General features: G+C 36.8%; 1 protein-coding gene across 3 annotated transcripts in view; it reads left to right on the forward strand.

Moving 5' to 3' along the window:
* Window positions 1–15,843, forward strand: part of HEATR5B (HEAT repeat containing 5B) — a 2,176,461-nt gene that overhangs the window by 1,597,155 nt on the left and 563,463 nt on the right. For all 3 annotated transcript variants that reach the window (XM_044058540.1, XM_044058533.1, XM_044058548.1), the window contains exon 26: window positions 319–387. In XM_044058540.1, coding sequence (XP_043914475.1) covers window positions 319–387 — 69 coding nt within the window. The remainder of the gene's footprint in view (window positions 1–318; window positions 388–15,843) is intronic.

Here is a 15,843-nt window from a genome sequence, read left to right on the forward strand (position 1 = left end):
AAAAGAAGGACCTTTACTATTAAAGAATTTACACAACTGTACTTTCATTATGGAATGCTATGCCGTGAATTTGCTAGTTCCAAAATCCAAGTCCTTATGTGGTCTTTATTTCTTTAGCTGTAAACCAAGTGTTGTGACTATGCACTTAAAATAATGTTTCGTAACACAGTTTTTCTTTTTTGTACTCAGTTGGCTGCAGTAGCTGTCTACTCAGATCTGAAAATGAAAACACCTTAAACAGCAGATGTTAATTCCTTGGTAATATGAGACATTCATATGTTTGCATTCTGTTATTTAAATATTTTTGTATTTATGTAGGTGGGTGCTGCCCTGAGACCTGCATTTTCACAAGATACACCTTCCGACATTACAGCTAAGGCCTGTCAGGTAAGTAAATGTTTATCATTGCTGAAGTTTTAATTTCTGTTGATATGTAACTTGAGAAATTAGCAGTCAGAATGTAAACAACATTTGCTAGGAGGTGGTGTTTGTAAAGTGAGTTATACTGTTACATTCTTAAGATATCTGAAAAGGTATCCAGTGCTTGAATTTGTCATTTATAAGCCTGTTTGTGGAAACTGAAGTAAAAAGTTGTCAGATTTTTTTAAGGAATTTTAGTCTCAGTCAACAAAGTAATAATATATGTACATTTCTTATTGGCAGGTGGTATATGTGGCACAGTTTTCCAGTCAGCCTTATCACTCTGCTCTAGCCTTATTTTTAGATATCTTTTTCCCCGTCAGCATTACCACAGTAGGAAAAGCAGTTCTTTCCTTGGTACTTCACCTCATTTACCAATATTTTTTAACTCCCATCGAAAATTATTTTTTTATTAGTTTTTGTAAAATGTTCATTGTTTTTTTTGTTTTTTTTTTTGCTTGAAACTACAGCAACGATCTACTTTTTGGTGAAGGGACAAAAAATTCTTCTAAACCACCAGCAGCACAGGTTTAGGTGATTGCTTAGGCAGTGAGGGGTTGGAAGATTGAATTTCCTAAAACCAGCTGTACTTTTTCAGGGAGAGAGTGAGGAGTAATTACTGTATTGGTAACATCCTTATAAAGACATTATAGGGAATATTGCAGTAAAGAGGCTTTGAGTGTACTAGTGGCACATGCTGACACTGTGTCATTTGTGTGCATGACAATGTAGCAAAATTTGTTCATGCTCTTTCATGTTTCATAGGAGTCAGAGCTAGTAATGAAAAATCACCCTGGCACCTACATTATGATGGGTGAGACCATCTGTTTTCATAATGAGCAGCTCCTCTCTTCCCTCCTGCCAAATCAGTCTCCCATGACTCTTAATGGATTGTAGTAGAGCTTATTGGTGACCTCCTTTACCATATGTTAGGTTGGGGTTTCTGAAAAAAAGTAGTCCTAAATTGTGCAGGGCACTTCAGAAACACTTTTGCATAAGTGCTTAACCAGGTCTAATTAAAATTTGCATTGGTGTTATCTCGAAGAATTGTAGGAAGAATGATGCATTTGCTGTTCATTAACTAGTGGAGGATAAAATCTGTCCTTAAGTAGCTTAAGATTAGGGTTCTTAAAATAAACCTTTGCATGCACTTGCAGAGACTGGCAACCATTTAGCTCTTCAGATGGAGTTGCTTTGATGCTCAGTGGTAGGTGTGAGGTTTGTAAACTGCAATGATTTTGTTTTCTGTGGGTTGTAAGATTTCTAAGTTGTGGACAATAGGCAAAGAGTCTTCAACTCTTAGGATTAGAACATTAATAACTATGGTTCTGCTGGCATCAGATGTAAGTAGCTGTGAGACACTATATGGTGTCTTCAGTTATTTCAGTAAATTAGCGAGAGTTTGATGTGGAATTGGATGGAAAGTTTTTCATCAAGGACATTCCCAAGATACTTCTATCATTTAACTAGAAGAATGGAGCCCATTGCACATTTACTGGCTCTTGTGTTCAACTGAATTTTAAGAATTTTTGATGAAAAACTCTGCAAAGATTTCCCAGTTCTTTCAAGTCTTTATGAAAAAAAAGTTCCTCCTTTCTCAGAGCTATTCTGCTGTTCTCCTTATAACCGAAGGGAGGAATTTCTTGAAATGAAATAATCATTGTGCTATCTTTAACACAGTCAGCTGGTCATTCTCCAAAAAGGATTTTGCTGACAATATGCAGAAATGAAACAATTCTCATGAAACAAGACTCACTTTCTGAAACAATTCACATATATGCTGCTTCTAACACAGAACCACTAGAAAACAGTCCTTCAAGGTAAACATCCTTGCTAGAACATGCTAAATTTGTTTTCTTCAGAATTATATTCAAATCATTGGTTGACTTGTCATCACTTCTAGATGGCCCGTTAGAGGACCTGTTATGTAAGATGAGTAATTAAGGGGATTCACTATTCCATTGTTAGAGACACCAAGAAATGGAAGAGTATTTAGACTTGCCAGAACTCTGACACTGATTCTATCATCTCTGCTGTTTATCACAAATTACGTATAGGGGCAGACTCAAGATTTGCATGTAGTAAGTGAGATTAACATCAAGAATTTATTTGAAAAACAATGGACTATATTAAATTTCTGTGATAACAGTGATAAGAAGAAAGGAATGGTGAAATATGAAAGTTGTGCATGCTGTGGGTTTATTCTGGAAAGTAGTTATGTAGATTTACCATTACTGAATAAAATATTATTAGTTAAATGTGACTTCTTTTGTGCAAATATTTTGTGTTTTATATTGTCATTTGTTCAAAATGTAGTTTCTTTTATGTTGGCAAAACTAAAATCAAAATAAGAAAGAGGATTTATGAACATCTTTTTGCCATAAGGCAAAAGAACTGGTGCGAACGCTCTTTTTTGATATACTTAAAGTTGTACGGATTTTAAGAAATATTTATTCATTGTTCTTGCTAACATTGAATGCCCTCCAGGGGGAGGTGAATTTGAGTCTGTGTTGGAAGCTTTCAGTCTGAAGAAGTTCTGTAACTTCAGCAAAAATTGTTCTTTAAATAAAAGTGATAAGTTTTTTTGGCTAATGTTCTTTTCGTTTTTTTTTTTCTTGTTTTAATTTTTTTGAAATGCATGTTTAATATGTTGAAAGTAGGTCTATAATTACAAGTAAAATGATCAGTAATATTAACAGTAATAGCTGTAAATGAAAAAAATGTGTATTTTATGTAGACCCATCTTCGGGGCGGCCGTGGTGGTGCAACGGTTACCATTGCTGCCTCACAGCAAGAGGTTCTCCGGTTCGATCCTTAGCTGGGGTGCCTTCTGTATGGAGTTTGCATGTCCACCCTGTGGTTGTGTGAGTTTCCTCTGGGTGCTTCGGTTTCCTCCCATATCCCAAAGACATGCTGTAGGTGGATTGGATACTATAAATTGGCCATAGGCGTGTGTGCATGTGTGTGCCTTCCGTGGAAGGTTGGGCACCGGGCTGGCAACTCGACACCGTAAAAACTCCACTGCCAATCATGAGCAGACAGGTGATCCGCTGTTGCGACCCCCTAACCGGGAAAGCCAAAAGAAGAAGATGTAGACCCATCTTCAGTCTTCATTAGGGTCATACACTGAACACTGATCAATAAATTAGAACAACTAAGTATGAGTATAATCTTGATAAGATTGCTAGCTGCATGGTAAGACTAGAAAGTGACAAGTGTGAAACCGCAGTTGGACAGGTAAAATTCTAAGTTACAGTCAGGGTATCCCACAATGCTGTTTTAGGCCCATATTTGTTAAGGTTGTATCTTTCTGATTTGCCTTTTTTTCATCTGAGGTGTACTACAGCTTGTTTATAGATAACTTGAAAATGAAAAAAATGATTACATTGCTTACAAATTGGGCATGTCTGTTATAGAACTTGACTAAATTGACCAGTTGAGCAGAAGAGAATAATATGCTAATAAATATGTCAAAAGCTACACATTTTAGATTTGGGTGACATAAATTGAAGGGTGAATATTTAATACAGCTCACAGTAATAATTGAAACTGTGGATTAATTTAAGGACCTGAGTAGATCTAGCTTTGAATTTTACTAATCATATCAACCAGTTGGTTAATGATAGAGAAGTATAGGTTTATTGTTTATAAGTTACATTAGACCTAAATATGGAAACCTTATAAGACATTAGCATGCGTAGTTTGGAAAGAAAACTGAAAAAAAACACACCAAGGGCATCTGTAGATATAAAAATATAAGTTATTTTTAAAGACTTAAATATATGAATATGTACATCGTCTCATATAGGTGATTAAGAGGAAACTTTATTCAGGTGTATAAAGCATTTAGAGGCATGTACCTCTGGGGGTTATCAAAGAGTAGTAGGGAAGCAGTGTATGATCTGTGTAGGAGATTATATAGGAATGAGAGATGTACTACTATTGGCTGTCTAAGAGAGTAGCTGATGCCTGGTATAGAGTAACAAGTTACATTAAAGCAAGCACTAATTTAGATATTTTTAGAACATTTTGGATACTTGATATGAGGATGACTGTTCTGGTATATTGGCAGGCTGGAGCCCCAGTATTGTCCAAGACTGAAATATTTGTATGCATTGTGTCATTGTGTGTGTGTGCGCTAACGCGCATCTCTTTATTTTGTGACTACAACATTAATCATGTTTTTTTTAAATGTTACCCTGATACAGTGATAGTATCGCATTTGTTGAGTGATGTACATATAGTAGAACAACATATACTTGTTTTTTTTCATGCATGGCCCTCTAGTACTGTTGCTGGCTGTTTGACATGTAATGGGTTACATAATGTGCAAATGGTGTAAGAAGATTCTACTGTTTATCTCTTCTAGATGTTACAGTGTCTTAAAACTTCTGAAATTTTATGATTCAGGAACTTGCACTGAACTATAGAAATATGATGGGGGGAATACATGGTGACTGTAGCCAGGTAACCTTCAAATCTGCAAATGGTTATATTAAGACTGGGAAAATGAAGATCACTCAACAAGCACATATTGAACCTGTTATGAAATTGTCTGGTGGCTTTTGAATTTGTGCTCCCTTTTGCCGCTGGAGATATGTGGCATGTAAGTGTGAGCTGCAAGGAAACAGTTGGGCACTTTGTTGGTTCGGTTAATTACTTAAGGCATTCATGGTTTTCCATATGTATTATGAAGAATCTCCTGGAGCAGAAATAGTGATAAAAATTATCTAACTCAGTGCTGTAAATTATTTCTGTGTAGGGCATCTGAATGTGTTAACCCTGTAAGTGGCCTGCTTGACAAACTGGAGTAGAGAAATGTGTGTAGGGGGGAAAAAAAACTTTTTATGCAAAGGGCTGAATAGTGAGGATTTAAGCCCCATTTAGTTGTTGGGAAGCCACAACAAGGCTGGTGAGCTGCAGATGGTGGTGTATTCTAAAGTTTTCTCTGCAAGTACTAGGATGAACACGGATAGAAATGTCAAATTTAGAGTCGCTTCAGATTCTGTCTTCCCTGGTTGCATTTGTCAAACCTGTAAGAAATACAAACTTCTGACATTACGTAGTGGGCTTCAGGTTTGAAAGATGTAGCTTGGTAATGCAAGTTTAGAGTAAGTCACTGTACTAGTAGTGTGGAGCATAAGTGGAAAATATGTTTAACATTAAGCGTACAAGCAGTGATAAAGAGGCTGCTATGTACTTGGTGGCAGTGCTGACTGAACTGGTGATTGCCTGCTTTGTCTGCTTTTGATACATAAGCAATATAAAAAATAAAAAAGTCATTCGTAATCCCAAAAGGCAGTAAATGTTCATGGGTTCATAGGTAACTAGTATGCAGTCGTTCTGCAGACCATTGCAAACTTAGCCAAAAAAAAAAAAACCACTGAAAAGTTCCCTGTAGCCTCAAGGAGGGCAAGACAAGATAGACCAGGAGAGAATTTAAAGCTGCGCACCAAGTTGTTTAGATTTACCAAGAATGTAGCAAGGGGGCTGTTCTCTTTGGCATGTAGTGGAAAGTTGTTCCAGGGATGAGGGTTATACATTAGGATATGAATGTATCACAACACATCTTATTTATCTGTTGATGAAAGCTTAGTTCCTTTAACAGGATATTTGCGGTACCATTTGTTCTCTGAAGGAATAATAAGTCAGAGAGGGTTGGATCTTTTATGTCTCAAAGGGCTAGACACATATCTCTGTGGAACATTCTGTAAGACACTGAATAAAGATAGAGAGAGAGAGAGACCTGGCAGTCTGTTGTGATAACCATGATGACTGAGGCCACTGATCTTTTTAGTTATGAATCTCTAAGGTCTGTCAAGGTAAATTATATGTTTATACATATACATGCCAAAAGGTACATTATATTTAGTAATAGATCTGGTGAGATATGAGTAAAGGGGAATTAAGACTTCTTTGGATCTGCTGGAGGTGCCTTTAGAAATCAGATGATCTAGAATAGAGGGCTTTCCAAACTACTGTATAAATATTATGGTCATAGTACGAAGATTTCTTCTGACAGCGTCTGGTTGGAGGAGTGTGTCACCTGTGCAGTATGTGGAACTGTTTTATCAAAACGAACTGTGCTATATTTTTTTTTTTCACATTTAATTTGAGGTGATTGTCCTTGTACCAGTTGCTAAAATGGTCTCATAACCCACAATGTAGCAATTATGAACCAGTGGAAGATTGCATGGCAACACGCAATTTAAAATAAAATAATAAAAATTGCAAATACATAAATGGCTCTTTTATTAAGTAAATAACGTTAGTACATCCCATTTCATCCACTACAACTTACTTATAGATGTTATGCTGTGGAAGACACTAATACAACACTGAAATACAAATGTTATTAATGAAAAGACAGACACAACCAGTATGAATGCCCTATCCTTCTCTGTTTTAACTTGGATTTAAAATTAACTGAATCATTAAATCATACAGTATTACAAGCATTTAGCTTGACCTGCCAATGATACTTTTTTTTTTTTGTCTAACATACTTTCTGAATTTCTGCCTCTAACACACAAAAAAGAATTGTTTAAAATCAGAAGTCAAAGCATATTTCACTAATGCATTAGCTCATGTTGTTCATTATTCAGTCTTATGACATAACTTTGCTCATTGATCCTTTCATTTAAATTTCTCATAGTTCTACCAACATAAAATGCTGCACAGTTTAAATAACCAGCACATAAATCACACATTTTGACATAAATGTGTAATGTCCTGGAGAATAATATTCCCTCCTTTTAACAGAACAGCTGTCAGCATGTTTCTTCACATATTTACATTTTTGCAAAATCCATAGTGAAAACTCCCTTTCTTTTTTGTCATGAAAGACACGTATACAACCTTATTAAACATTTCTTTAAAATGTATGCATCTTTTATTGAAAAATTTGCAGCATATATATTGTCCACTTGTAACCAAGTACATATTTTATTGCAGCATTGTCTCCAGTAAAACTTAGACCATAGTTAATCCATGTAGAAGCTGTAAGGAAATTTCTGTAAACCACAGCAATAGCACGTAGAAGCTGTTCTGAAACTGCTGTTACCTTCACGGTTTCAGAATTGTGTAACCGTTTTGCTTTGATCTATTAACTCACTGTGAAAATGGTTATCATATGCTCTTCATGATGGGGAAGGGTTGGCATAATGGCTAAGGTCCTTACCTCACAGATGCAAGGTATAAGGTTTGATGATTCTAACCTTTGGTTGTAGGTTAAACTTGTAATAGTCTTCAGACTGATAACCTGGTGTTTACCTATGAACCCATGAACACACTGTTAATCTAGTTATTCTAATTACCTGATTTTTTTATAACATTTTTCTTTTATGTGCCAAATGCATACTATTGTAATGCAGAAAATTGTTACATCTAACCTCTTTCATATATATTTTAGTACTACATTTATCTTTCTCTTTGTTTTCAAAACAGTAACTTCTAAAAACATAACCCAATTAAAATTTTGTGTAAAAGCCTTATAGAAAGAACATTTTTTTGAGATACAGCTTAAAATAATCAAAACTCACTTCATCCTTGTAATTTCATAAAAATACCATTTAAGTGTAGAAGTAATGTTTATTACTGTAATAATGATGGGTGAATATATTGTTGGAAGGGACTTCCAAGAAGACTGTGCACTAATTAACAGGTTGATTTCAGCTCTTCCATTGCAAAAACAAAAACTGTTAAAAAAAAGGTCCAGTGCAACTGACTGACTGGGAAAATGTCAGTCACTGGACATGAATTACACTGCATGGATACCAGCAAAGAAGAAATTTGGAGAACCTGAGACATACCTCTCAACTGTACCGAATCCCTCAGTATTTACTGTTTTTGGGGTTGAAATAATATGGTGCCATGAATTCGAGTGGCCCCTTTAAATCCCGATTTTTATTCTTTTAATTTTTTTTTTTATGTACATGCTGACTTCATTGCGCATCACCAGCATATCCCGTGGCATTATCAACATACAAGGGCATGTATCTTGATGTCCATGCTATGAGACAGTGCCTATGAGCATGAGTATTCAGTCAGCATTCTGGGGAAGGGAAAGTTAAATTAAAAAAAAAAAAAAAGGCAGTTATGATATGGCTTCAACTTGAGCCAGGCAGCCAGCCAAAAAGAAGAGGAGGCTACTGTAATGGAGTTGTTGTCGCACTTACAGTGTGCACAGTATGCAGTTGCGGTATGACTTGCTTTGCATTGCATGTTTTTTTTCCTGATGGAGTAGAACAATTGAGCCAAATTCGATAGTCTCTATCACATTGGGGAGAGCTGAATAGGCACACAAAGTACAATACAAGTTTTGAGATTTGTAAGTTTGTGTAGTTTTATTTAACTACAGAAATAAACTGCTGATTTCAGAACACTTTGTTATTATCACAGGTTTTTAACACACACTGAGTTTGAGTGAGTTTTGAAACTGTTAGGTACTGGTGTCCTGGTGATGGTGATAAATTAGTAGGAAGAAGTTAATATTACTGTCCTTTGATTTTTGGAGATTGTTAAGCAGGAGGTTAGTATTGAGGCACCTTGAGCCATGTTTGAAGCAGTTTGGCAAATATTTATTAGTTTAAATAAATACATGATAATAGTAGTATATACCAAAATAGTCAGGTTTAATTTGTGTTTTGTGCTGATTTTGGCTGTCATGCATAAGGTTGGAGACAATAAATCCAGTGTTCTTTATAGTGCTTCATTATTTTTAATGTTCAGTGGTTAGGTATCAGACATGTCTGACATGGCTGGAAAAAGCAGCATCTAATTTCATAAATGATCTGAAGAATTAGTAACCTAATCTGCAGTGCATTTAGAACAACACACCAGTAATCATAAATCTGAAAGAAGTTTATTGTGATATTTAGCTCTTTCATTCCAACATTAAAAACAGGAACTTCATCAGAACTCTAATCTGATCTTTCTTGTTTTTAGTGTTGGAACGAAAGTGCTAAACATCACAATAAACTTCTTTCGGATCTATGATTACTGGTGTGTCGTTCTATTAGCACTGAAGGTTCGGTTACCAGTTTGTGAATTTTGCTGTGGAGAGCTGAGTTTGTATATTGAGAATGATATGAAGAATGTTTTAATCAAGATCCTCAGATATGATAAAGATATTGAAGAATATATGCAAAATGAATAAGAAATTCTACATAAGTAATTTTTTAAGGGCGTATAGAAAGAATTGTGTCTCTTTCATTACGTTCCTGATTGCTTTAACCAATGGCACTGTTGATAGCGGGAGCTGTATCTACACTGTAGCAGTAGGTGGTTAAAATATTTCAGTTTTAAAAAATCCCTGGAAAGTGTAATCCTTAGATTTTTTTAATGCAATTAACTTATTTAATGAAGCTGCTATGTGTAATATTAAAAGTGTGATGTCATTTGTGATGACTTTATGACTATGGTTTAGAATATTTTAATTTCTACAGAAGTTATAACTAGAAAATGAGGTAGTTCATGGCCCAACCAGCACTTCTAAACTTTTCACAGTTGCAGTTAGGAATGTTTGAGATACAGTTGTCCTTGTCACTTGCAGGTTGTGGTGCATCATAAGTAATAACAAACCTTTTTTGCCCTATGATGGGGATAAACATGAGCATAATTAAAGATATCACGTATTTAATTGCTAATTTTTTCTTTCAATATATGCATTAATTGTATCAGGTTAAAGAAGTGACAGCTGACTGAGTTACAAACTATGTACAAAAGGCAGGGTTTGGAAAAAGTGCCAGTCAAATCATCCAACCAGACATACTTTTAAGCAGTTTTTCCCTATATTTCCATAACAGTCAACATCCTGTTAACTCCCTAATAACATAAAACATTCAAAAGTAAGTACTTGCATATCAGCAGTAGGACAAGTCAAATTCTTGAAAGTATCCTTTTCCTATGCATTCTGTATGTTCATTTCTTCGTTCTTTGGTAACTTGGTTAACCTGTTTCACGTTGTGGGGGAACTAGAGCCGATCCCCACATTGAATGAACCCAAGGTTGTGGACTAATCCTGAATGAGGTTCCAAGTCATGGAAGGATGCATGCACACAACATGGAATGCACATCTACATGCAGTTTAGAGGACTGCCAGCTCACCTGTAACATGTATTTGGGATGATGGAGGAAGATGGAGCCCACAGTGAAAACTTACTCAGAACAAGGGAAGACATGCAAGCTCCACCTAGAAGGCATCTCAGCCAAGAACTGAAAAGAACAAGTGTTGTAAGGCAGTAGTGCTGACACACCATTTTGCAGATTGTGTATGTTTATATACCTAAACCTCTTGAAATAACACATGAATTCAAACTGCAGCCATTTTAATTCCTTTATTTATTATACACACTGCAACTGTGATGGCATTAAAATTGCCCCTTACTACCTCTGTGATGCCACCTTTTTCCTAATATTAGGAGATTTATCTAATGTATGATTTCTTGCAACACTCTTCCTTGTGCAATTTTGTTCTAATACTGGTCTTCAGCTTACAGCTTTTTGTAGTGTATATTTGGTATCAAGCTGTTAAGCACCTCATCATCATTGCTTAATATTGCAGCTCTTGCCTTCTTCAAACCATGGTTATGCACACTTATTTTATCTTAAACTTTAAAGTAACAAGGTGCAGCAAAATTATGAATGGCCCCTTTAAATTACAACTTGATGTAATGTGAACCTTGTGACCCTACAACTTAATGATGTGATCACATTTACAGTTGCTGTCACCCACGAGTCCATGATTGCATCTGATTTCTTTATTTATAAGTTATGTGCAAAGTTCAGGTGAGCAGAGGGGGCAGGCAGTCCTTTATAGAAGAAATAGTGACACCATGTATGTGACACATTTTGCTCTAGAACAACCAACGTCTATACAGAAAGTTAAGAAATGCATCTGCAGGGCCATCCAAATTTTCACTGAATGTCTAGATTTTTGCCTCATATTCTGGCCTCTTCCTCATAAAATTTGTGGTTTTCTGGCAAAATCATTTAGGATGAAAGTCACTAAATAATTACAGATAATTTGAGTTTCAGACTTCATATTCTTCAGAAAATGCATTTTGTAACATTGATAATTAAAATTTTTCCTTATTTTTGGGCGTTTGTGCTCCCCATTATTTTAGGTTTTTCCATATTTCTTATGGTAAGAGGTTGATGTGTGTGTGTGTGTGTGTGTGTGTGTGTGTGTCTGTCTGTCTGTCTATGCCTGGACAAGTGTGTGTCGGGGGGGAGAGAAAGTTAGCTTTTCAGCTAAACATTTGCACATTTTTTAAAGTGCCTTTGATATTTTGCATTGCCTTGAAATATGATATTGAAGATCTTTGTTTATTTAGCTGGCAAAATTTGAAGAAATACATGGAAACAGGCATATTTATTTATGTACATATTTATTTATTATTGCATGTAATTACTAGTAAAGTCCAACTGGGCAATAAAAGCCCTTTGCAGCTGAGACCCTGGGAGAAAAGTTAATTCAAGCAATAGATGATTTCCGTTTAACCATTTCTCACTAAAACTGTGCATACTGGCAAATGTCCTGCCTACTCTCTCTATCTAAGGAGATCTCTTGTTACCAGTATGTACACCACAACCCTAAGCAATTCTGGTCCACTGTTAACACTATCCTCCACCCAGGGAAGGTCGATACCCCCCTAGCCATCCATTCCTCCCTCCTCCAGCAGTATTGCTGAATCCTTCAACAACCACTTCACTGAAACTATAACATCTCTAAACAAACAACACTTCCCTACAACAGCCCCCCAACTCCTAACCCTAAACCCCACTCCTCTTTTCTTTTTCACCTCAGTACCTACCTCCAACATAAAAAGACTGTTGTCAAAACTTAAACCCACCAAACTCGCAGCAGACAACCTCCCCTCTGAATACTTGAAAACTGCAGCTGATACACTAGCCTACCCATTTCAATTCTAATCAACCGTTCCATAACCGAAGGCTATGTTCTCTCGATATGGAAAATATCCCACATCATTCCCCTCCACAAAGGCACCCCCTCCACCGACCTCTCCAGTTACCGCCCCATTGCTCTCCTCTCCCCTCTCTCCAAGATACTTGAAAAATGTATCAGCACCCAGGTCTCCAACTACCTCCTAGCTAATAGTCTCCTCTCCAAAACCCAACATGGTTTCAGGCTATATCACAGCACTACCTCCGCTCTGCTGTCCTTCACCAATACTATACTTCATCACAAAAACAATGGCCTCTTCTCTACTGCCGTATTTCTAGATCTCTCAAAGGCCTTTGACATGGTATCTCATGAGCGACTACTCTGTACTCTCCCCAACCTCTCCTTCTCACAAACAGCCTGCAACTGGTTCCACATCTGTCTACACAGATGCCAGCAATCAGTAATCTGGGACGATAACCCATCACCTCGCCTCCCAGTTACTCTCGGAGTTCCCCAAAATGTCTATCCTTGGCCCTCTGCTATTCTCACTTTTCACTAACAACCTACATACTGCCACCACACAAGCATCTCTTATACAGTATGCAGATGACTCTACTCTCATCTGCTCTGCCCCCACTCTACCAGAACTACAACAAATCACACAGGAATCATTCTTTTCTGTAAAAAGCTGGCTCTCCAATGCACAGCTCCTACGCAACCCAAGTAAGACAAAACTTCTCCTGTTCCAACCTTCGAAAGCCACCCAAAACACCCCCCCCCACTTCAACATTCTCGTCAAAGACAGTGCCATCATCTCTCCATCAGAACACACAAAATTACTCTGTGTGGAAATAGACAACAAAGTTAGATTTGACACCCACATATGTCTCACAATAAAAAAAAGTTCACAAAGAACTTGGTGCATTATATTGAAGCCGCCAATTCCTAACCAAGGCGGCTAGAATCTCCATAGCCAATTCCCAGCTAATCTCCACCTTACTCTGTGCATTCCCATAGTTGCCAACCTTGCAACAAAATTGCTAAATTTGCCACTGGAACCTCCTACCGCAGCCATCATTGTATCTCCCTTAAAGAACTAAACTGGCTACAACTCCCACAACTCCTTCACTTTAATCAACTCACCCTCTCTCATAAACTTGTTAACCACCCCCAGAACATCCCTTCTCCAACCCTATCACTCCACTAGGCCTCTAAGATCAAGCAACAAAAATCAACTCACTGTTATCAAACCCAAAAACTCAGCAGGAGAAGCCATATTTTCATGTACCATATCTAAACTTTGAAACAATCTTCCACCCTCTATAACTACTCTCCTTTCCAGCAGCCTTTTCAAGACTGCACTCAAATTCCACTTAAATTTGCTCTGGCTTTGTCCTTGTTCTAATCCAGACTAACACCCCCTTACCCCCCCCCCCCACCTAGACTCTTAACCCAACTATACTACCGCCACTACTAACCACAGTCAGAATTAGCTAGTTGTCTTTAGATACTTTAAAATCTTGTCTGACAACTTTGTTACTAATATTATAAACGACAATAAACTATCTTAACTTGTAACATTTACTGTATATACTGTTGATAATCAATATCTTGTTATTGTATTAAAGCCAACAACCTGTAATGATGTTTAGTATTGCTGCAACTTTGTATCTCTATTTATCATGTACATAATGTGGAGCTTTTCTCCCCCGGCATCCACTGAAAAAGGACCTGCGTCGAGTCGGAATTTCCCGGTAAACAAATGTAAATAAATAAAGTATGTTGAATTCCTTGATTACAGTCTGCTCTTCAGTTTCTGAAGTGGAGTCTGTAGTACATTTGCTGCTGCTTTTTCCGCCCTTTACCGTACTCAGTCTTTTACATTGCTTGTTTTGGCTTGTTGTCAGTCCCCACGAATAAACAAGGAAAACAGTTTGTGTTCATATTGCTTACATGTGTATGCTGTCTTTAATATGTTGTATTTGTAAAGCAATTGTAAGAACACTGTACAGACTTAATGCAAAAGAATTTTATGCCTGAGGCTATGTACCCTCTTCTGGGCCATACTTAACTGTAGTACCTGCAGGATGTGCATTAGCAAATCTTGCCCACACTCTGCCTTCTTCAAGCCAGCAAGGTGTTTTTTTAGCATATTCATAATGCAGGCTGGAGTGTAGAGTTTACCGATCGCTTTTATTATTATTATTATTATTATTGTTATTATTATTATTATTTGTTGTTAGAGATGGTTTTGTATATACAAAAGGGGTCTGAGACAGAACAGGACAGTTTAGTTTTATGCAAGTGCAAAGTTTTATAAAAGTTCAAATGTTAATATAAACAAAACTGTATTGTTCTGGTTAGAGTTTGTTATTTTTGTATTTTTCAGCTTGTGTTTGAATGTTGGCGTCCCACAATTCCATTGGAGTGGGTGGGGTCATATTATTATGCACACAAATTTTATATTAATTAATATACAGATTTTTGGCCAGTTGTACCTACTTTTCATGGGCATTTGTACAGAGTTTTGATGTCTCCAGGTTAACCTGAGATGAAATCAACTACAAAAAGAGAAGATAAAACTCTGACTGGGGAGAATCCTGACACACTTCGGCAAAAAGCAGTTCAGGTTTCAAATTTACTACTTGAGATTGCTTCCATTAATTCAGAGGAAAAAAAGTAATTAAATCCACTCAGAGATACTTAAAAATAAATGAAACACTGAAGTGGATATATCTACTCAAAAAAGTAGGAAAAAATAGAAGAACCTTTAAACCACTATTCAGTTAAGTTTGCAAAACTGCAAAAATCAGAAGTTGAAATTAAGAAAAGGCTGGCTAAGCACGAGACTTCTCAAGATGATCTGTTTAAAAATAGTAGTGATTTAAGACAGAGCATGCAGAGAAAAAATACTTTGTTGAAGAAACTGGAAGGAACATACTGTGTTATAGATGTATACTAGGCTAACGACCACTAGGACCCTTATAAGCCTAGTCGTGCAACCCAAATGTGACCCACAAATTTGAATCATATTTGATTTAGAGGAGGTGATTTACTGACTTTCTCTTTCCATCAGAGACATAGGAGTCAGACCAGGGGTGAATTTCCAATTACCCATCCATTAGTCCAGGTTGTGCTTAAATAGGGATAGGGAGGAACTCTGCTTCACATGGATGAGGAAACCTGTTCCAGAGAATTGGAATTCTCTGAGAAACACATTTGTCTGCCTAATGTGTCCTATTTATGTCACAAGCAAAATTTAGGTATTTTAATCTAGTAATACTGCTGCTGTTTGTTTTGTGGTTGTGCAAAAGGTTAATCAAAACACGGTCCAGCGATGCCTTATATGCCAGGAGAAGATCACCACTCAGAAGTCTTTATGATACCAAATAAAGAGACAGGGCATTGAGGTGATCAGCGTTGGGCATTGTGTTTACTGTCTGTATCCTGTTAGGAACCTTTGTGAAAGTTCCAGTTGCTGCATGTGTTGAGTCAAGTAAATACGAAGGGGGTAT

This window comes from Protopterus annectens, chromosome 1.part2 (assembly GCF_019279795.1).
Source record: "Protopterus annectens isolate FY-2018-M chromosome 1.part2, PAN1.0, whole genome shotgun sequence".
Taxonomy (NCBI): domain Eukaryota; kingdom Metazoa; phylum Chordata; order Ceratodontiformes; family Protopteridae; genus Protopterus; species Protopterus annectens.